The sequence below is a fragment of the Galeopterus variegatus genome, unplaced genomic scaffold, assembly GCF_000696425.1.
Source record: "Galeopterus variegatus unplaced genomic scaffold, G_variegatus-3.0.2 Scaffold457, whole genome shotgun sequence".
NCBI lineage: Eukaryota > Metazoa > Chordata > Mammalia > Dermoptera > Cynocephalidae > Galeopterus > Galeopterus variegatus.
In genome coordinates this window covers 37,588-60,551 of record NW_007726568.1, presented here as the reverse complement: position 1 = coordinate 60,551, position 22,964 = coordinate 37,588, and the positions used below count along the sequence as shown (strand labels likewise).

The 22,964-nt window shown below is 44.1% G+C and overlaps 2 protein-coding genes across 2 annotated transcripts in view; both read left to right on the top strand.

Moving 5' to 3' along the window:
• The window catches only part of EXOC6 (exocyst complex component 6), a 212,743-nt gene extending 197,801 nt beyond the window's left edge, over nt 1-14,942 (top strand). Inside the window, exons 20-21 of the mRNA XM_008568996.1 lie at nt 13,566-13,678; nt 14,647-14,942. Coding sequence (XP_008567218.1) covers nt 13,566-13,678; nt 14,647-14,779 — 246 coding nt within the window. The 3' untranslated portion in view covers nt 14,780-14,942. The remainder of the gene's footprint in view (nt 1-13,565; nt 13,679-14,646) is intronic.
• Nucleotides 14,943-17,595: 2,653 nt separating this feature from the next.
• LOC103587521 (cytochrome P450 26C1) overlaps nt 17,596-22,964 on the top strand; it is an 8,460-nt gene continuing 3,091 nt past the window's right edge. Inside the window, exons 1-5 of the mRNA XM_008568995.1 lie at nt 17,596-17,799; nt 18,332-18,556; nt 18,971-19,246; nt 20,655-20,810; nt 22,795-22,963. Of these exons, the coding sequence (XP_008567217.1) occupies nt 17,596-17,799; nt 18,332-18,556; nt 18,971-19,246; nt 20,655-20,810; nt 22,795-22,963 (1,030 nt within the window). The remainder of the gene's footprint in view (nt 17,800-18,331; nt 18,557-18,970; nt 19,247-20,654; nt 20,811-22,794; nt 22,964) is intronic.

The following is a 22,964-nucleotide window of genomic DNA, read 5'->3' as shown; positions in this document are numbered from 1 at the left end:
TTTAGATGGCTCAGCACACACTGCTAACTCTCTGCCAGAATTTCTAGAGGATGCATTTCTCTGCCTACGTATATATAAAACTATATACTAAAAGAAATTCAAGCGAGTGTGGGCTTTTTTTTTTTCTGTGGCAGCTGGCTGGTATGGGGATCCAAACCTGTGACCTTGGTTATAAGGTTGTGCTCTAACCAATTAAACTAACCAGCCAGCTTTAGGTCGGTGTCTTTTAGGTCAATAGTGACATCTTAAGAGCCAAGTGGATAAATAGTCATGATGAAAATTTTTACTAATATATATCAAAAGGCTGAAGTTGTTAAAGGGTTTTTCTTATTTGAAAATCAATCATTTATAGTATTATTGCCTAAACTTCCTTCTTAGGTATGCATTACAATGTTTAGTACTTAATGTTAAGTGACAGTTTAGTCTCTAGAATGTTTTACAACTTAGAGTTCTCATTTTTCCTATGACCTTTTCTGTGTTTTCTTAAATGTCAGAGCATCTGCCAATTACCTTCAGTCTGTGATTCTGTGATTTTTATGATCACGAAATCCTAAGACTTGAGAATTGGAAGGTACTTCAGAAAATTTAACCACTGCTTCCAAACCTCCTAGAAGCTCTCCCCTTATACAGGGAAATTGCTGCTGCTCCAGATATCTTAAGATACCCCACATGCAAATAGAAGCTTCTCTGCCCTTTTGAAAATCTCATTTCTCTCTGAGACCTGGCCAGACACTGCCGTTTCTTGCAGTTCCCAACTACTCATCCCTCATCCTAGAAGAAGAAAATATTTGATTACTCAGTGAAATTAAAAGGTAATGATGTTCTGACCTTTGATAAATATTATCTTTCCATTTTCTTACTCCACACCTTCCCACCTCCCAACCTGTTTCCTGGTTCAGTCTCCCATCATTTTGTTTACTCTCTGTCTTTTCACTTCCTCTAGCCCTCTTCTACAGTGCCACCTGAAAACCCTCATTACAATGTAAATGGCCCCACAGCTTCAACTGTTGGGCAGAATGCTTTCTTCACCTCCTTGTCATAGACTTGTGAGGATACTGCTAGCCCTGAAGCCCTCTCTAGTGGTAGTACACACTCTTTCTCTGGCTGCACTGTGAACGAGATTGGTGTTCTTCTAGTTCCGCATTTCTGTTTATAGACCATTGCATTGTTCTACTCTCCAGTGAAAGCTCCAGCCCCTTTGAGCCTCCTGTCATTCATCTCTATCACCGTCAATCTCTTACTGTTGCTTTTGCAGTCAAACAGTTTTATCTGTATTCACACCGTCTTTACTTCCTGTCCTTCATTCTCAGGTGATAAGTGACCATTTTAATGAGGCTCTTTCATCCTTCTGTGCCCTTGACCCCATCTTTTCTATGGGACTTTGTTCCATTATTCCATCTGTCTTTCCTTTTCCTAACTACTGTAGCCTAAAAACATGCTCAAATCTCTTCTATCCCAAAGAGAATCTTCTAGTCTTATTCTAGCTATTTCCAATCTCTTTTCTCTCCTGCGCATCCAGATTCCTTAAGAGTGGTTTATAAGTGATCCTCCTCATTTCCTCATCTCTCATTCATTCCTCAATCCACTGCTATTTGCTTTGCCACATCACTGAGACAGTATTCACTTAGGTCACCAGGAAAGGCCAGTAGACATTTTTAGTTCTAATCTTATTGCTTCTTTCTGCTGCATTTGATAACGTTGATCACCTCCTCTTTCACATTCTCTCTTCTTCAAAACTCAACATTCTTCCCGTTTTTGTGTGTTCTCCTTTTCCTGTCCCCTAAGTGTTGTTGTCCCCAGGGTTTGTGTCCTTAGAATATTCCTGTCTGTACTCTTTACCTAGGTGAGCTGATCCACTGTCGTCATCTCTGGCACAAACTGCTTATGTCTTAGCTACATGTCCAATTGCTTGGTAGACATTTTTGAGTTAGATGCATGTCCCACATCCTATGTGGCCAACACTGTCAACACATCATCTTCCCTCATTTTCAGATTGTATCTCCCTTCTGTGTTCTCTGTTTGGGTTGATGGAACCACTCTGCCATGTTTTACATCCACAGTCACCATGCCATAGGGATCTTATCTGCTAAATATTTGTCAAACTCATCCTCTTTTCTCCATCTTAACTACCTGCTTACCACCTATCCATCCTTTCCTCTCTATCCCAACTCTCTACCTGTGTGTCCTGGTGTATTTTAAGGTTGTCACAAGAGTCCTCTAATTATTTTTCCTGCTGTAAGTTTTTTCTCCTCAAATCCATTCTTCACAGAACGGTTGGAGTTACCTAAGTGGAGAATCTGACCTTGTCAGCTCCCTTGTTTAGAACCTTTCAGTGGCTACTCACAGTTCCTAAACAAGGCATACATATCCTTTTAGGATTCAGCCCCTGTCCCCTTCTCCACCCTGTCTTACTCATACTTTAGTTCAGCAGCACTACAGGGCATGGCACTTCCCCACAGGTGAAACTCTTTGTCATCTTTGTACCTTTCCTCATGTTGTCCCATTTACTTGAAATACCACTACCCTTCCCTTGACTAACTCTTTCATGAGACTCAGTTTGGGCTCCTCCTAAGATGGCTTCTTGGGAAGACTTCCCAGCCCCCAAGCCATATGTAAAGCTCTAATAATAATAACAACCTATACATAGCTCTGTCAGTGTAATTAGCATGTTAATTTGTAATTATGTTTGTGTTAATATCTTTCTCATTACACTTAGGAGCCCCTTGAATCCAAAGACTGGGTCATCAGCATCTTTTTATCACTAGTGTTAAATATATAGTGCTTGTCACACTATACATTTTACAGACCCGAGTTTACAGCTCTCTTAAATGATTCATTCAAAATGAAAGTAGCTTGATTTTTTTAAGAAACTGAGTTGGGAGGGAATTTAATAGGTCATAGACATAAAAACACTATTGGTGTCTGCTGTGATATGCCATCATAACTGTAAGAAATAAATTTCTGTTTTCTATAATCTACTCAATGTATGGCATTTTGTTATAGCAGCCCAGACAGATTAAGGCAGTGTCATAAGAAACATTAGCTCTTAAGTCATTTCTTATTCAAGTGAAATATAATCAGATAAGCAAATAACATCCATAGAGTATTGATTAGGTGAGACAATGGAGGAGCTTGACTTTTTCCAACCAAATGGTGCCAATTTCTAACATTCTGAAGCACCTCAGTCAAATATCAGATATTTAAAAATTATTCTTTAAAAAAATTGGACTCATCTAAAGTTATAGTGTTTATTGAGTTTTCCTAATTACCCCAGATTTTTACTAAGGAATCATTTCTATTTTTAATATTTTATGAATTTAACAGTCTGTAAATACATAAAGAATACTTCCAACTTTTTTACCTGTTTGTTATCTCTCCCTTCTTTGTTCTCCTCCTGATTATTATAACAAACTTTACCTGCTCAACTGTGTTGAGGTCACTGGGCCAGGCACTGTTTTTAGGTATTACAAAGAGGAGACGCTATGGTTTGAGATTTTTCCCGATGGCCTAGTGTAAGATGTTTATGCAAAGTGTCAATGGAAACAATTATCTTAACAGGATGACACAGCCTATTTTGCTTAGAAATGTCATAATTTCCTGTTTAGGTTACCTGGAGGTCAGGTAGGGATTTCTTTATGCACTCCCATAGTGTAGATTCATATCATGCAAGCATGTAGGACTTAGATCACAATTCATTTAATTCCAGTGGCTGCATTTATCTTCCCAAGAAAAAAAGTCCTTCCTCTGCTATTTTTTAGTTTCTCTTTTTGTCTTTTACTCTGCTGTAACCTGTACTGAAGGTGTGATGACAATAGCTATTTACCAATGGCTGCTGCTTACTTTTCTTTTCTTTTCTTTCTTTCTTTTTTTTGATTTTAATAACTGCTTCTTAAATGAGCTGGATCTTAAAGTTCATTTGTTGCCCGATTTGAAGTTTATCCGAATACCTGCATAGTCAGAATGTTGCAGTTACTGTTACCCTGCCTCAGAAATCTGTTACTAAGCACTCAGGCAAGCATCAAGCCCCAAAGTAAGCCTTGACTACATGCTGTGAACTCCTGCCTTAGTGAATCAGCTTCAGTGTAGTTTGATAACTACCTTTTTCCCCCTCATGTTTAATTATGCCTAGAGGCTGTGGAAAGACCACATTTATCTGTTGAAACAGACCAAGCAGCAAGTGTTCTGACATGTTTATCAAGCAAATTATTATACCTGACAAGAGGTAATTACATATACAATTAGGTCTGGAAGAAAATGGATAATTAGGGGTTAATAAATTGTCTAGCATAGAGAAGTGCCTTTCAGATTCAAGAAAAGTAAACTAAATACATATGTTTTTAATTGTCTGAATAAAGAGTATACAATCTATTGTTTGATTGAAAGAAATGAGTGAGAATGCAAGCCCCCTTAAATACAAATGCTCATTGAGATACTCTAATAATTTTTATTCTTTGTCTTTAACAGAAACCACAAAGATCCTTATTTTCCTTATTTTCATCATGCTAGGTATGATTGTCTAACTTTTGTATTGCTTCAGTAATCCAAGGCAAAATGGTAAAGGGTCTGTATTTATACTCTAGGACACAGTATTTATACTCTTAATAGAGACCTTATCTCTATAAAGCATAACAAATGAGATGAGTCTGATATTCAGTTTACCACTTCATCAAAGATTTCTTTCAAGGGCTAGAATTAGAATCTCTACTTTTCCACTGCCTGCTAAGGTAATACCATAAAAATTATTCTTTTCCTGCTAAGGCAGTTGGGATTTAGTGGTCTTGGTTTGTTTCAGTTATCCCAAATGGTCTGAGGTCCATTTTATTTTGTTTATTTTTATTTTTTTCTAGTAATTTTATTTTATTTCATTTTTAAGTTTATTATTATTATTTTTTTACATTCTGTGATGTTGTGGAGCAGTTGGGGGGGGAGGAGGAAAGGGGAAGGGGGAAAGAAATAGAGCAGGAGAAGGAAGAAGGAGGTGGGGTGTGATTGAGGCCCGTGGCGCCCCCCTCATTCCTTCAGGGGAGACAAGGGGGCTTCCAGCGGTGGCTTGGTCATCACTGGGCTGGGTGCAGATGTCAGGGGGCATGATCAAGGCCCTCAGCCTCCCACCTCCCTGGCTTGGGAGCCTGGAGTGCTTCCTGTGGCAGCTAGGTGGTCATCGCTGGGCTGGTTGCAGGAGTTGGGGGCCATGGCTGGGGCCCCCAACCCTCCCTGCTCCCTGGCTTGGGAGCCTAGGGGGTTCCTGGTCCTTCTAGGTTTTATAGATGTTCTTTGGTGATGTGAGACCTTTACTAGTTAACATCAAACTTTGTCTCTGGTCTGTGGGTATTTTGTTTTTTCTTTCAGTTCTGTGTTGGATTATTTGCTGTTCCCACCACTTAAACTCTGCACTGGAACTATTTACTGTGCTTTGGTTGCTTCTAAATGGAGGAATTTCCTGTGGGGAACAGCACTTGAGCCCTATGGTTGAGCTAAATTGCTGCTTTGCTGCTGATTCCCTGGTGAAGTCTTTTTGTGCAACTCAGGTTTTAATTGTTGACCTTGTATGTACTTCCAGGTTGTGAGTTCCAGTACACCTGGGTTTTGTGGAAACTCTGGTCTGGGCATGAGACTTTTCAGCAAACTGCACCCCTTGCAGATCTTTATTCCTGATCTGTCTCCACTGAGTGGTCTTGCGCTGATTGGGAGGCAGATCAGTTGTCCAAACTGTGCCCCAGTGTATCCCTGGTGGCCCATATCCTCCATCCCCTGCAATCCAAACACTTCCCATGGGATGGGCTATGCACTGGTCCCTTGTGATGACTCACTGGCCTCTGAGTGGCTCTTTTTTTCTATTGTTGTGGCTCCTTGCTCCTATGTGGGTCCACAGGAACTCTGTCAGTGGTCTTGCTGGCCTGGAGACCAAGGCCCTCTTCTCCCTGCAGCCTCCAAGCAACTTCATCCGAAGGGCACAGCTGCGGCTTTTGCCACCTCTTCCTCTGTGTGCTCACCAGCTCCAACCTTGAAGTGGCTGGGATTCGAAATGGTTAGAGTGGTCCTTTCTTTCTCTCATTGTGGCTTTTCCTGCCTTCGTGAACTCTGTAGGTCTCTCCTCCTCTTCCCCTGAGCTCTAGCAGCCCCATTTTGACTGTTGTTGGTTTTTAATAGGTGTAAATTGGTTGGTTATGGGAGAGAGTGACGCTGGGGACTGTCCATTCTGCCATCTTGACCAGATGCTCCTGCCCTGAGTTTCACTTTAAAGAAGAGAATGAGATGCCTCTGGGATCTGAAGTACTTAGTTTTAATCTTAGTTTGGCTTTTTTTCTTTTTTTTTTTTAAAGTCTGAGTCATTTGTAACTAATGGCAAATTATAAATACTATTTGACTTCCTAAAATTTTAGAGTAGAACATAAATGACTAATTTTTTTTTTTTTTTTTTTTGTCCTTTTTGAGACCTGCCGCACCACGCTCAGCCAGTGAGCGCACTGGTCATCCCTATATAGGATCCGAACCTGCGGCGGGACTCTCCCGAGTGCGCCACAGGCTCGGCCCTAAATGACTAATATTACTGAAGTTTAAATTAATCCAGCTATTAGAATCTCCAGGTTTTCATTTGACTTATTTTAAATCACACCCATCAGGATGCGGAAGGTGGTAAAGAATACCCACTTAGATTCTTGTAAATTGGGAAAACTTGTTATTCCCTTTCCCTTGTTTTTCTTAATAATTTTACTATAATGGAGTACATAAAGAAACCCAGCCTAGTCTAGCTTCCTTCATTCAAGCAACTGGCTGTATCTTGGAGTACGGACATGTCAGTATATAATTTTTTTCCACTGGCTTATCCATATTGTCTTCTTTTGTTTCTTCCAAACTCAGTTGATCTGAGCAGATCTTATTTCTTAGCTTTAATGATGCAAAATGACTCATCAGAGAGAATTGGAAGTTTAGTGAACACCTCTCATCATGAGTTTCAAGGTATTAGTATTAGTCTTTGAGCTTCATTGGTGAAGTCATTACATAAATACCTGTTATATAAGTGTGGCAAATAACGTAATAAATGGGACAGAAAATTAAATGTGTGACCCGGGAATATTTATTTAACATGGTAACATCACTGGTTTACAAAAGGTAGTACCAGCCAGTTAGCTCACCTGGGAGAGCATGGTGCTGGTAACACCAAGGTCAAGGGTTTGGATCCCTGTACTGGCCAGCCACCAAAACCGAAAGGTAATCTCAGGAACAGAACTTTGGTTGTGAAACATTTTAGTACATTCTATAACACAAATTAAATCAATCCTAGGGCCGGCCCGTGGCTCACTCGGGAGAGTGTGGTGCTGATAACACCAACGCCACGGGTTCGGATCCCATATAGGGATGGCCGGTTGCTCACTGGGTGAGCGTGGTGCTGACAACACCAAGTCAAGGGTTAAGATCCCCTTACCGGTCATCTTTAAAAGATTTAGTCCTATATTTTCTTCTAAGTATTTGCATGTGGTTATCCAGATATCCCACTGTCATTTGTTGAAAAACTGTATTTCCCTATTGAATTGTCTTGGGACCTTTGTTCAAAATCAAATTGAGGGCCGGCCTGTGGCTTACTTGGGAGAGCGTGGTGCTGAGAATACCAAGTCAAGGGTTAAAATCCCCCTACCGGTCATCTAAAAAAAAAAAAAAAAAAAAAGATAAATCAATCCTAAACAGATTAATCTGGCTTTCACAGTAATTATAAGACATTACTAAAAATTCAAAGATGTCTTAATTATTAACAGTTTACATGTAAAGTAAATGATAACATAGCTATATTAGTTTATAAGATGTGGGTTTAGCATAGACTTATAAAATTGTGTGTCGAAAGGTAACATATGCAGTTCACCTCAACACATATTTAGTTGGTGCCTGCTGTATACCAAGTACTGGGACAAATGTGAGCATTTAGATATAAAGCAAAACAAGTCACCAGCTTTGAGGCACTTATAAAATACATTAGTAGGAAGAAAAGGCACTTCAACTTTTGGGATGTTGGGAAGAGACAAGGGCTGGGATAGTCATGAATCACTCTTAGTCCTCACAGAGATGGGAGTAGAAAGGCTGATTTCGAGCAGGTTTGGCAAATGGGACATTTGAAGAGAGCTGGCTTGGGTAAGGGTTGGGTCAGGGTGTATCAAAGAGCCACAAGGCAGCATAAAGACAATTAACAGTTGATGGCAAAAAAGCGAGGTGGCTGGCAGCACAATACTGTTTGGTTTCTTTATAGTTTTTGCCCAAGCTTTTTCTGGCTGCCACTTAAAATTCTCTTCTGTGCTGCTTGTGGAGTTTTCCAAATGTGGTGTTTTCAGATAACTGGAAAGGAAAGAGAGCCAAGTGCTTTAAAAATAATATGGATCTCAGCATTTGATTTCACCATCTACTTAGAAAAAGAACTTGTATTTTCCTCCAATGGGGCTAATTAAGACCCATTTTTCTTGAATCCCCAGTGATTAATTATTCAGGATTTGTTTGAAGGACAAGTATTTCTTCCTTAAATCTGTATTAGAGTTTAGGATTTTTGTTGTTGTTTAAATCTCTGAAGCACTCTAGGAACCCTTGCCTCAGCTTTGTTTTTTGGAGGCAAAGGAAAAATGATCTCCTAGTTTACTTTTGGAATCTGCAAAGCAACCCCGAGGTCCCAGGTGGATTTAGTATTTGGAAAAAGGAACTTGGGGGACTAAGGTTGACCCTGAGCCCCCAGGTCACTGTTCACATTTACGAAAGCAAACCTGGTATCCCCAATTGCTTTTCTCTTGAGGTTGGCTTAACTTTATTTATCTTCTGTCTTGGGTCAGTGCCCCTGAGGTGCTTCAAAAGCAAAACCCAAAAGACCCAAAACAAAGAAAGCTAAACCAGATTCAAGGAAAAAATGACCTGGCACTGTGGGCTCACTTTTACAAAGGCAAAAAGTCACTTCAAGAGATCCATAGAATGGTTTTAAGTCTGCCTAGATTCGTTGTGTCATTTACACAAAGTGATCTCAACAGGTCTGAGATCCCTGTTTCTTGCCTGTAGATCTGGAGTGAGTCTGTAGGATGGGAAGCTGTCAGCAAGTAAATGGCTTGACATAGATGAATTCCTCAGTGATTCTGAAGTGATTCAACTATTTTGAGCATATAAATGGGACCACCCATGCAACCTTTTCTTTCCTTAAGCTGATCTTTTTGTTTGCTGGACACACACAAGGAGCACCGAGGAAGTGAAATTTACAACTCACTTATAAATATTGTGTACATCCACTTTATGTTACCAGATTAGTTATGAAAGGTATTTTTGAATCCTTGGTGAAAAAAAGAAGTTAGCATACTAATTTCAGGTAATCTTATAAGTCATGATGAGATAGAACTGAGGCACATTATTTTGCTATTCATTTTTATATGATCCATACTTTGCTTACTTCCCAAAAGGATTTAAGGTGGAATTATTTTACTTGACTATTGGAACAAACCCATTTATAGAACTTAATACCAATTTTCATTATCATATGCCAGACTTTATCCTTTAATAAGTAATTGTAAAATTGCTTTGGGGTAATCTGGAGAGATTTTTGATTTTGTTCATGTTTGATCTACATCTTTGAACTTCAGGTATATGTGTTAACTAATAAATTCACCTGGTGAGACCATGCCTTACTGTTTATAAGACAGAAAGAGATTTTGTGTGATTAATAACAACTGTATTATTTGTACGCTACCATCCGAAGGAAGCAAACATGAAGTAGAGAGGTGAGGTTTTCCATAATTTAGGTCTTAATATTAAGAACATAGTGCATCCTGTGAAACCTGACTAATTGTGAGAGGCAGCCCCCAAGGCAATGCCTGTTGATGTGGAGTGAAGGTGAGTGTCAGTGGTCGTACCTGGCAGCACCCCACTTTCCTCTTCCCTTCCTGTCACACTCTGACTCCAGAGCAGTCACGTTATTTTTAGGTCATTGCCATCAAAGACCAGTGTTTATGCCTCTTGTTCAGAACATTCATGGGTAGCAACCTATAGAAATGGGCTCAGCTCATAAAATCTGGCCTGGTATAGTGTTAGGTAGGACCTAGGAATAAAGTCCTGGTTTTGTGTTATATCTTTCAGTTCAATAGAATTGTGTTTTAAAAAGTGAGAAAGGACCTTATAATTGTTACAGATGAGGGAAACTGGTAGACCATTTAGAAATATTAGTGCTGCTTTCTCTGGGAAGATCATTAACTCAATTAACATTAGACCCAGTGCTCTATCATGAGGGAATTTATCTTACCAGTACCCCAGTGAAAACTTGGGAGAGATGGAGAGAAGTTAGTTGACTGCCTTTAGTTGCCATAGTTTGCCCGCTGGCCAACACCGTCCTTTTTCAGAGAGCTATCAGCATAAGCCAAAGGAGTATGTAGGATGTTCATTTTTTGTACTCATGAAGTCTAAGAAAAAAGTTCCCAAGTAAACTTGGAATAGTGGTCTGACATCATCAATCAATCAGTTATTTCTTGAACATCTACTGAGTGGTTACACTGTGCTGGACATACTTTGTGAGTTTGGCTGCCCAGCTTTGTGAAGTTTATTTACTTATTCCTGAAGTATTATGCATTTGGAAAATCCTTATACACATGGAAAGAAGAAATCAGAATATGAGATCAGCATACTTGCTGGCCCCATCTTTCCTCTTTACCCACATCCATGTATCCTTCGGGACACAGACACTGAAATGGTGCTCAAGTCTTCAACTGTTGGATTCGTAGACTGAGAGTAACGAGGAAGCAGTCGTCACCAGCTTCTATGTGAATTAGTGGTTTCTATCTTATTCCATATTAAACTAAGGGTAGCTTTGGCTGGGTTACAGTAATTTCAATTACTCAGATTTTGTGTGAATAGTTTTTTAAAAATAATTTCTTCATGTTACATCAAAATGTTACTTGTTTTCTCGTTAACTGCTTCGCCACTTGTAATGTAAGCTCCTCGAGGAAAGGGATTTTGTCTCATTTCAATAGTGTATGTCTGGTGCCTAGCACATCATAGGTGGGCAGTCAATATTTGTTGAAGGAGTAAATGAATCTTATCTAGATCCTTGGCCCTTTTATTCACATTGGTAATGCATTCCTTATCCATTATGTGCAAATTTACATGAATTTTCACAGATATCTATAAATTATGCAAAATATGTATTTCTACAAAGTATTAATGTAAATATGAAAGCATATAGATTATGTTTGTCTACATGTGGGCGTGTAGGTTAAATTTTGTGGTTCCTGTAATTTCTAGAGATTTGCATATGAGTATCTGACCGTATGTGAAAAATGTAAGCATAGTGTTTCATTATCTAGGAAAGTCTGTTTTTGTGCTGTAGAAGAAGCAATTCTGAGTTCACAGTTGGAGTTGATGTGGGTTTTTAATTCATTAAATAGGCTCCTCCTTTCCCACCTGGGGGTAGATCGGCTCAAAAGAAAAAGAGCCTTATTTTAAGACCCCTTCCTCTTCCATATCCCAAAGGTCATGTTGCTAATGCCTTTTGGAAAGAAAGGGAGATTACAGCCAGTATATTAAGTGGTTACTTTCTGCTGAATCTGTGCATGAGCATGCACTCTTGTGCAAATACACCACATACACCTGAAAGAGGACTCCTTCAAAATGAGGCTTTTGCTGACAACTGTGTCAGTGGTGTTCATTACTGAAATTTATTTTAATATATTAATATATAAACCTTATTTCTAACTATAGCATTAACTACATGTCCATTGTACAGTATTATGAAAATAAAGAAAATAAGTTACCCATAACCTCACCACATAAATAACAACCATTCTTAACATTTTTCTCAAATTTTCTTCCAGTCTTTTTTGGTAGGTTTTTATGGAATTTAGCAAAATTTATCATAAACATCTTCCTAAGTTATTTAAAATTCTATGTAAACGTTAATAACCACATGGTATTCATTGTACAGTTATACCTCACTACTTAACCGTTTTCATAATATTGAGATGTAGGCTGTTTTCAGCCTTTTGATAACACAAATAACATTTTCAAGATTAATATCTTTGTGCATAAGTTTTTTCTACTGTTTCCTGAAGTTACATTCCTAGTAGTAGGATTACTGAATCAAAGGGGATGGCCATTTTTATAAGGTTCTTAAACATATGGCAGAATCATATTCTGGAAAACTTATACCAATTTACATTCTCACCATCAAAGTGTATGAAAGTAAGTTTTCCTCCTTGTGAAACAACACTCAAAAATTACACAGAACTTAAAAGTTCCCTTTTCTCTTTCAGAAAGTATATTCTTTAACATTGTCTCAGTGTAGTTTCTGTGCCAATATTTCAACTTTTGGTATGGCCTCTAGAATGTTATTGTTAGTGTTGATGTATAGTTAATATTTTCATTATAAAATTTTCTGTGTTTTACAATAAAGTCCCTACTAATAACTGCAAATTGGATGGGAAAAGATTCAAAAAACACCCTTACCTTCCTGAGGAAAAGCTAGTTTCTTGTAACCTTTCTTTAGGTGGCTTTGATCACCCCCAAAATTTATCCTTCTTGAGTCAGTAGATCAGCTCATGTATCCTATAGGTAAATGCAAATGCTTCTTTCATTTTAAAGTAAAACGAGTAGACCCCTTACTTATAAAGTGAGTTATAAAAAGAAAGAAAAATATAAAAACTAAAGGAAGGTGGTAAGTAAAGCATTTAGCTTTCTGAAACAATTCAAATAGGGATAGGAAGTTGGGTTTAAATGGCTTAAAGGGGATTAGGGTTTTAAAGTTGGATAAAGAGTTTGGTGCTTTGGTTTAGACATAGCATTGCTTTTAAAAGATTACTTCCATATTTGACAGCGATTCTAACTGGAGATTATAAAGCAAATAGTCTATTTTAAGACACTACGGAAAACAAGAGGGTTCCTTTTTTGTTGTTGTTTGTTTATACAAAATGATCTCCTTGAGTTAACAGGCTGAATCTTGAAGCCCTCCTTTCATAATACTACTGAGGATCTATCAGCAGGGAGAATCCAGCAGTGGTTGTTTAATGCACTTAATTGAGATTATCTGAGCTTTTGGTTTAAATTAGTTTTGAAAAAGGCTAGATATAAACAGTTTCTTTGAATGGTAAACATTCTTACCTCTAAGAAAAAAGGTTCAATTTAAGTTCTTTAAAATTCTTCATACAGTTAGTAGCACCAGCCCTTATTAATTAAATGTGAGTAGTGACTGAATAATGTGAAAGATATACATTACAAGTGTTAATATGATTGTTATATGACAAGTGTTATAATTATATTACACATTACAAGTGTTAATATAATTATAGTGTTTTCATTATTTTACAGTTATTTGTAAATGCAATAAAATACTTTATTAGAAAAGCAACTCCAGACAATTTTAGTAATTTCAAAGTAAAAAGATAGTGTTTACATTTTGGTTATAGAGTAGTTAGTGAAGGTTTAAAAATGAATTTCCTTATTTTATTCCATCTAAGAAGCAAGTTATATTAAAATGGACCAAAAATAGCATTTACTTGATTTATGTGTATTGACTGTGGGTAAATATCAAAAGCTGATTTAACAATTTCCCCCATCTTCCTCAGCTCCTTGATCTGTTTATGGTTTGGGATTGGTCTACTTATCTAGCTGATTACGGACAGCCAGCTTCTAAGTACCTTCGGGTGAATCCAAACACAGCCCTTACTCTTTTGGAGAAGTGAGTATATTGTGAAAACTTTTTTGTATAACATTTTAGCATTTTTTGATTCAGTGATAAAATGAGTAACTAGGGATTTCCATCAAAGTGGACATTAAAAGCTCAGTCCATTGTGGTGACAAAAAGACATGCCTCTTTTTTGCCCTTCAGAGTTGGTGTAGTTTTATATGCATTTGCTGTTTATATTGATGTAAAAAAGACATTTTTCCTATTGTGTGCTGAATTGCAGGCTTAATTGACATTAGGAGTGAGTTTACTGGAGATATAAGTGAGAAATAGAGTTTTTTTTAAAAAAAATCTGTAACACAAGAAAGAAGGTATTTGGTAAGATGTGGCCAGGAATTGGAATGTTTGCCACCAGTGCTACCTAAACCCTAGCATTAAGAACATGTATTCTTTGCAGGTAGAAAAAACAGGTGATTTGAGAAAATAATATAGTAAAAACTGAGGTAACAGGATATGCTGGTGCATCTTGTTCAACTAAGCATAAATGTAGGAGTTACTTTTCCCTCTCATTATGTGGCAGACTTTTTTTTCACTTTATCATATTTCAAGTATCACTATTAAAAGCCTAGTTTATATAATGATATTAGAAAATAGTGCGATATAAGAAAACAGCAGGGCTAGCCAGTTAGCTCACTTGCTTAGAGCAAAGTGTTAACACCAAGGTCAAGGGTTCAGATCCCCATACTGGCCAGCCACCAAAAAAAAAAAAAAAAAGAAAAGAAAAGAAAACAGCATATTTTAGATTTACATACTAATGCAAAAAATATAGAATGTAAAATAAAGCTGCTAATTTTTTGTGATTGCTATATCTAAAAGTTTGTTAGTACCTGTTTTCTTTGAAGTGTATTTTTCAAGCATAGGATTGGTCTGAAATAATTCAGAGCATGCCAAGGTATTTTACTTGTGACAGCATAGTTTTTAATTTCCTTTTACTGAGCTTCTTTATTCACATATATTTCTAGGATGAAGGATACTAGCAAAAAGAACAATATATTTGCTCAGTTCAGGAAGAATGATCGAGACAAACAGAAGTTGATAGAGACAGTTGTGAAACAGCTGAGAAGTTTGGTAAATGGTATGTCCCAGCACACATAGACTTCACATTGCTTGCACTCAGTGACACCAAATCTGTGACTCAACATTGATCTCTAACAAGCACTGGTCATGATGCAGTAATTTGTTTACAGAATTCAAAAATACAGAAGAGAAAGACACCAATAAGGGTTTAAGCAAGAAAAATAAATATTATTTGTATGGATTTTTAAATAATTGAATACTATTTTATATATGGAAAATGTGACATTTTTTTCACTTTTAGGGGAAAAAAGGCAAAAATGTAATATATGAATCATTAAAAATTGTATATGAAACTGATTGCAAATACATTAGAAAAACATGCCTCCAATAAGTATTTTTTTCTATTTAGGCTTGAATGATTTTGTTTTTTCGTCAGTATATGGTTTTGGAATGCAATCATGTCTGATATAGGAGTATTTCACTGTCATTTTCTGACTTTTAGCTTTTATTTTCACCTCAGTGTAACTTAAGTAGACTAAAATGTCTAATTCTGCTGGTTCTGAGGGAGGAATAGACAAATCTTTAAAAGCTCCCTGAAATCAAACTTAACTCAGTAAGAATGTGAATTATTTGTTCTACTTGGGTGGTTTAATTTAATTGTTCTGAATATGAAGCAAAAGTTTTGGGTTTTCTAAAGATGCAGTGTTTTTTTTCTGTTCATCAGGGTTAATATTTCTAACTACATCTCTTGTAGCTGACCCCATTTTAGCATTTGTTTGGTTTGATTCGGTGCAAATTAGAAGAGAAGACAGACGGAAACTAACGAGGGCTAACCACTTCAGGTGCAACTTGTGCTAGGGTAGCTGTGTTCCTACACACACACAAGTTACCACAGGGGTCAGGTTACTTTCTTCAAATAGCAGCTCTTAGTACTGTATCCTCATTGTGGAAACAAGCCAAACCAAGCGAACTCTGGAGAACCTAAAGCAAGTGTACATTTTCCTTTGTGTAAATTACTGTGGTTCAAATGACAATATAAATCTGCTCCTTGTTTTCTCTTCTTTGTATTTATGCTGAAAACTCCCTTTGCATTTTTAGGATTTGTGCCTATGAGAAACTATACATGATTCTGTAAAATACGTGTAAAGAATTACATGTACATCTCTTGATTTTGTGATGAAATATTAAAAACGTTGAGCAAATTGTTGAAAATGCATTGCTATTTCATCTATTCAGAGCTTCCTGATTAAAAAACAACTGCTTTCTTCAGAAAAGGCATGTTATTCCCCTAGTTATTGGAATAGGAGTGGCACCAAAACATACAAAAAAATAAGCATTTGTTTTCTTGTTCATCTCATCCTAAAGATCATCTCTTAATCGTCTCTTATCCTTTCCCGTTTTAAAAAAATATTGCATGAACAAGATGATAATTTTTCAGGCACAATAAAATCTGGAAGTTAAGAGAGGAGCGGTGAACAGATAGCTCTCTCCGAGGACTATGGAATGTGGCTGTCCCTCGCGTGCCCTACCCAGCCCTCCATGGTACTCGGGATTCCTACCCCGCTTTGGCGGAGGCGTCCTGGGATTCGGGGTCGTCCTTGGGATTGTCCCGGGGAGATGCCGCCTTTGCACCGCCGAGAGCAGACCACTGGGGTTACTGTTTATGCTTCCTAATAATACAAGTATAATGCAGGCACCCCCTACACCCCAGGTTGCGCTGTAGGGACAAGGACGTGTGAGTCCTGAGGCATTTGGAACCCTCGGATGAGACACACAAAGCCCAAGACGCAACCGTGTAGACTGACGAGGGATTGTCCGTGGGCTCGGGAGATGGAGGCAGGGAACGAACGGCGAATTCGGTCCTTGAGACCGGAAAGGAGCTCGGGGCCATCAGCTTCCCGCAGCTTCGGGCGGGAGTCTCAGTGAAGCTTTGGGCAGCAATGACACTACCACCTTTTGAAGGATTCCTGGGGTGGTAGATGGGGGAGGGGTGCGCTGTTAGATAATCTCAGCCCTGTCTCCTTGGGGGCTGCGGCGATGCCAACGCAGGCGTCGACGACCGCCGTTTCTCTGAAGGAGAAGGAGCAAACCTTGGAGCGGCGAGGGGAGGACACCTAGCAGCTCGAGGGTGGAATCCTAGAGAGCCAGCGGCCGGGGCTGGGCTGAGAGCGCTGCAGCCCACTCCCCGAGCTCCTGCGAAGAGCAGGGCAGTTCTGGCGCGAAACCGCAGGCCGAGCGCTGCGGCGACTGCCACTCCCTACTCAGAGCCCCCGCGACAGTGCGCCGCTGCCCACCGCCTCCAATCATCACCCTGCGTGGAGCGCTTTAAATATGCATAGGCACGTCACGCTGTGTGAACCGGGAGCAGTCCGTAGGGAGGGAGCCAATAACTATATAAATGTGTCCAGGGGGCCCAAGAAGGGTTAAACGACTGGAGGAGCGAGAGGTGGGGCGGGGGTCTGCAGCCCCGGTGATCGCAACCCAGGTTGGCAACACCGGTGAGTTGCTCCTCTCCTTGCCCTCCCTCGCTGCTTCTGTCCAAGGAGTGCTGATCCCGGGAGGAGGTGGGAGGTGACCCGCGGGTGCCGGGCGTGAGCGTTCCCGAGGCAGCCAGCACCCCCAGAGAGGTACTGGCATTTTGGCCCAGGAGCCGGGAACATGTCCTGAGCGCGCCGGCTTCGAGGAAGGCATGTTCCCTAAGGGCGCGCGGTCACTGCCGCCTTCCACTGCCAGTCTGTTTTTAGAGCGGAGTTCTTGTCCCAGGTTCTCAATCCCGGGCTTGGTCCCCAAGCTCCAGGCTCTTTCCGGACGGAACAGGTGAGCACTGCGTGCTGCTCGCGCCCCAGTTCTTGCGCGCCCTGCGCTCCCAGCGGCCTGGACCCCGCGGGCTCGCCATGTTCCCCTGGGAGCTGGGCTGCCTGTCGGTGCTGGGGGCGGCAGGCACCGCTCTCCTGTGCGCCGGCCTGCTGCTCAGCCTGGCCCAGCACCTCTGGACCCTCCGCTGGACGCTGAGCCGGGACCGGGCTTCCGCCCTGCCCCTGCCCAAAGGCTCCATGGGCTGGCCCTTCTTCGGCGAAACGCTGCACTGGTTAGTTCAGGTGAGCAGTCCGTCGTTCCCGCACCCTAACATGGCTCCTTCCCCGGCTGCCCCCGGACCCATCCTCCCTCTCAATGCTCCCGGGGTTCATAGCCAGTCCCTTCCCATCGCCCAGGACTCCGGAGAGCGCGCACAAATCTCATCTTTTCCTGGCCACTGTCTGTTCAAAGGGACCTCACGTCACTAAAGTTCTCCCCAACGCAACTTAAACTCGTCCCGACACAAAGCGTGGGTTTTAGAAAGGGGTCTGAGGAGCATGTCACCTTATGTCCCGCATGCATAGAATCAGGAGCCAGGGGCGTGTCTCAGCTGTGAAGTTTTGAGCGCTCACGTCCTCACTCTGGGCCTCAGTTTTCTCATCTCACCAATGGGAACAAGAGCATCTACATTCCCACGGAGTAGTTGCGAGGACCATTTGGGGTCCTGTTTTGTAAACAGTAACGCACCAGCCTGGGGCAGGGGAGTCGTTCCCCGGCCAGATCCCCGGGCAGGCCCAGAGGCTTCAGCCCTCCCTCGCTCCGCCTCGCTCGCAGGGCGCGCGCTTCCACAGCTCCCGCCGGGAACGCTACGGGACGGTGTTCAAGACGCACCTGTTGGGCAGGCCGGTGATCCGTGTGAGTGGCGCCGAGAACGTGCGCACCATCCTGCTGGGCGAGCACCGCCTGGTGCGCAGCCAGTGGCCACAGAGCGCGCACATCCTGCTGGGCTCGCACACTCTGCTCGGCGCGGTTGGAGAGCCGCACCGGCGGCGGCGCAAGGTGAGCAGAAACCCGGGAGTGGGCCGTGGGAATGTCAGCCCACGGTCCCCGAGCATCTGCTGTGGGCCAGGCTGGCGCTGGGTACTGGGGTATACTGGGAACACGACCAGGATCCCTGGCTAACGAGCGGTGGCCTTGAGCAAGTCCCTTGCCTCCCTGTGCTTCGGTTTATAAGGCCAGAACTGGGCTAAGCGGTTCATCTCCGGTATTCTGTGGCTGTGATACCAGAAAGGTTAGAAACCCGGACCTAGAGAGGGGTCAGAGAAGACATCCCGGAGGAGGTGGAAGCCATCCAGTTTAGGTCTGGGCGGCTTACAGCGGGAGGAAGGGAGCGGCATTGGCCTGGGGCTCCTCCGGAATCGGCGAGCAGAGGAGGCCCGACCGCCGCCAGCACTGACCGCGCGGTCCCCACAGGTGCTGGCGCGCGCGTTCAGCCGCCGGGCGCTGGAGCACTATGTGCCGCGCCTGCAGGGGGCGCTGCGGCGCGAGGTGCGCTCCTGGTGCGTGGCCCGCGAGCCGGTCGCCGTCTACCAGGCCGCCAAGGCGCTCACCTTCCGCATGGCCGCGCGCATCCTCCTGGGGCTGCGACTGGACGAGGTGCAGTGTGCCGAGCTGGCCCGGACCTTCGAGCAGTTCGTGGAGAACCTCTTCTCCTTGCCCTTGGACGTGCCCTTCAGCGGCCTGCGCAAGGTACTGCCGCCCCGCCCTTCTTCTCGGGGCTCCACGGCGCGGGCGGGTCTCCCAGACCGAGACGCCGTGTCCTCGGAGCACCCCGCGTGTCCCTTCTGCTGGGGAACGGAGGCGCGGCCCAAGGCGGGGAGGTGGCGTGGTGTGGCGGTGGGGGCCGGGGTTGGCATCCGTCCTGACTCGCTACGTGACCCAGGGCAGGCCACACACCCTCTCTGGGACGCGCTTGACGGGACGCGCTCCAGCCTCAGCAGCCGCGGGCTACCCGAGTTTAGGTCTCGGTGGCGGGCGACCCGCCAGTCGGTCCGGCCCCTCCCCAGAACGGCGCCTCCGGCCGGGCTTCCAACACCGGTTCGGGAGCCGGGATGGCTGCGGAACGGGCGGGAGCGCGAGGGCTGCAAACACGTCCCCGGCCCAGCCCGGCGCCAGCCCTGGTCCGAGAGGGGTGGGCGCCGGCTCCCCTCCCGTGGCCGCGGGCCCGCTAGTTTCCGGATCAGAGAACCACGGCCTCTTCAGACTTCAGAGCGACGGGCGGGCCGGGAGAGCAACTAGGAGGCCTATCCCGCCTTCCCTCGCCCCTGACCTGGGGTTCTCACTGTGCGGTTTCCGGGGTTTTCAATCACCTGAATAAAAATAATACATGCGGTCTAAGAGTCATGCTGTGAGCTGATCGCCTTGGATACATACTCCGGTTTAATCCTCCTAGCCTGCAAAGTTTTGTTATTCTCATTTTATTGACAAAACTGAGACAAGCAGGTTAAATGACTTACCCCAAATCAATACAGCTAGTAGGAGCAGAGACAGGATTTGAACCCAATCTCTTCGGGCTACAAAACTCAAGTGCTCAATTACAATGCTTCCCAGGGGGATGCTTTTGCTGGATTTATTACCCAAACTCTGGAGGGGCATATCCACCCCCTTAAAAAAATAGTAATGCTTAGAACATCCAATAGCGTCCTCTAAGAGCTTTCCTGGGTGCATCAACGTGTGTCCCTTCTCTCTGCACTGGTGCCCACTGCCCCAGCCTGAGCCTAGTGCAGGGAAAGGGCAATGGGCTGACTCCACCCTGACTGGGCTCTGTGCCAGGCATGGGCACTGACAGCTGTGTGACAGTGAGCATTCACTTGACCCTTCTTAACCTCAGCATCCTCCCCTCAGGATGACAGTAACTATCTGCCTTGCTTCAGAGGGGGCTTGTGAAAATCAAGACAGAATGATGTTTGTGGACAGTGGACAAATTCCTGACCATTTACTGAGCTTTCCTATGTGCCAGGCAGAGAGCTAAGCTGGGAGGTTTAACACAGGATCTGAGCAAAACCAGTGCAGTTCCAGGAGGATTTCAGGGGGGAGGTGCCCAGACTTGGTCTCCTGAGCCTTCCTGCCCCACCACCTTTCTCTCCTTGCACATAAGGGCATCCGGGCAAGGGACCAGCTGCATCAGCACCTGGAGGAGGCCATTGCTGAGAAGCTTCAGGAAGACAAGGCTGCAGAGGCAGGTGACGCCCTCAGCCTGATCGTTCACAGTGCTAGAGAGCTGGGCCATGAGCTCTCGGTGCAGGAGCTGAAGGTAGGTGGTGGTGGGAGGACTCTGCTCCCCTCTTTTGCATTCCCAGCAGGTTTCTACACACATGCCCTATCCTCCTGGGGACACATCCTTGGGGGCCCCATTTTGATCCACAGACATGCAATCAGGGTGAGGAGAAAGAGACCTGGGTTCCAGTCATGGCTGTCACACCCACTAGCTGTGTAGTCTTGGGCCTGTCGCCACCCTTCTCAGAAGGAGCTTTGAAAGCATGAATTCTAGGCCCATCCTTGAAGGCTCTGGCCACAACCAGCTCCGCTCCCTGACCCCACCTGTCTCTGTCACTGAATGCCTTTGCTTCTGCTGTCCCTCTGCCTAGGAGGCCTTCTTCACACCATTTTTCTACAAACTCTAAGAGGCTCATGATAGATCATGAGCTCCACATCCTTGAGGTCCCCTTTTCCTCCCCAAATCAACACACTCCTCTCATGAGTCACCTTGGAAACTCTACCTGTCTGTTTTGCCACTGCGGATCTCCTGGAGAATTAGGAGCTGCCCCCCCGCCCCCATGTACACATAGAGCACATACAGTGGAGGGAAGCTTTGGAAGGACCCCCCAGGACCTGCTTGAGAACCCCAAAAGGAGTGGAGAGGTTGTGGGGAGCAAGGGAAAGGTAGAAGGGGGAAGACCTCGATCTTCAGTAAGCAACTCCCATCCTTTCTCTGGGCCTCAGTTTCCCACTTTCCAGAAGCCAGCCCCAGAAGGGTAGGGCTCAGCCTTAATTTTTTTCTCTGAGAATGTGACTAATACTCTCTGTGCTGACTTCTGGGTGGTTGTGAATTCAAGAGGAGTCAAGGGGGTTAGAAGACAATGAGCAGTGGGCTCATGAGTCCTGGGGGAGGCTGGTGGACAGGAACAATTCTGGGCTGTGAAGAGGAATGGTGTGGAAAGGAGTGGATGGTCCCTCTGCCTTGTCACCACCTTCCCAGTCCTGTCAACATCCTCCAGGTTCTCAAGAAGGCACCCCATTGGCGAATAATCTTCAGTTCCGGCCTGGGCATCATCAGGGACAGGCCAGGCTGGCTAGGCCTAGCCAAGGAGGATGTTGGGCTCTGGGGTCTCCATCCCAGCTCCACATCTTGGCCAGGTTGGGTTGGGGGCAGGGGGTGAGGGAGGGAGACAGTGTCCAGCCAAGTCATTCATTCCACATATTTGCATACCTATTTGGTGCTAGACTTCCACTGGGACTGGGGATACAGTGGTGAACAAAACACAAGCCCCGTCCTCGGGGTGTAGGAGGGGAGGATACACATTGGTCCTCTGATTCCAGAAATCAGTGTATAAACGTAAACTGTGCGTGCTGCCAGGAAGGAAGACACTAGGGGCTGGGAGGGCAGAGTCAGGCAGACTGGGGCTTGGGGGATGAAGCCACCAGCCCCTCTGAGCAGACGGGGAAGAGATTTAGTGATTCCCTGGGACTACTCCAGTAAGCGAGAGGATGAAGCCATGCTGCCGGCTTTAGTGCGAGGCTGGCACTGCTGCTGCAGGTGCCTTTGTTCCATTGCACTCACTATCTAGACGCTCAGCTGGGGTTGGAGGCAACAGCACCAGGTAGTTAAGAGCACTAGACTCCAAGCTCGACTGCCGGGACTGCTAAGTGTAGGGACCTTGAACACCTCTTGCAGCCTCAGTTTCCAACCCTGTAAAAAGAGTGCAGTAATTGTGCCTCATAAGACTGAGTTGAGGATCGAATGAGTTAATATACATAAAGTACTAATGACAGTGCACAGAAGACATTCCCAGCATGATCTCTGGGAACCCTCCCCAGGCAGGTGGCTCCTGGTTTTGCTTGTTGCTATATGCAACTAGCAGACTTGGGATTTGATCAACTTCAGGACCTACGCACACAGCCGCCATCGTAGCACATCCCCGCTCGCTGGCCTTTGGGCCCTTTGCTCCTCGGCCACGGGGCCAGGGCACGGAGCGACTCCGCTGATGAGACTCAGCGCCACCCGGGCTGTTTTGCAGGAGTCGGCTGTGGAGCTCCTGTTCGCCGCTTTCTTCACCACGGCCAGTGCCAGCACCTCCCTCGTCCTGCTGCTACTGCAGCACCCGGCGGCCATCGCCAAGATCCGGCAGGAGCTGACGGCGCAGGGGCTGGGGCGCACGTGCGGCTGCGCGCCCGGGGCCGCGGGGGG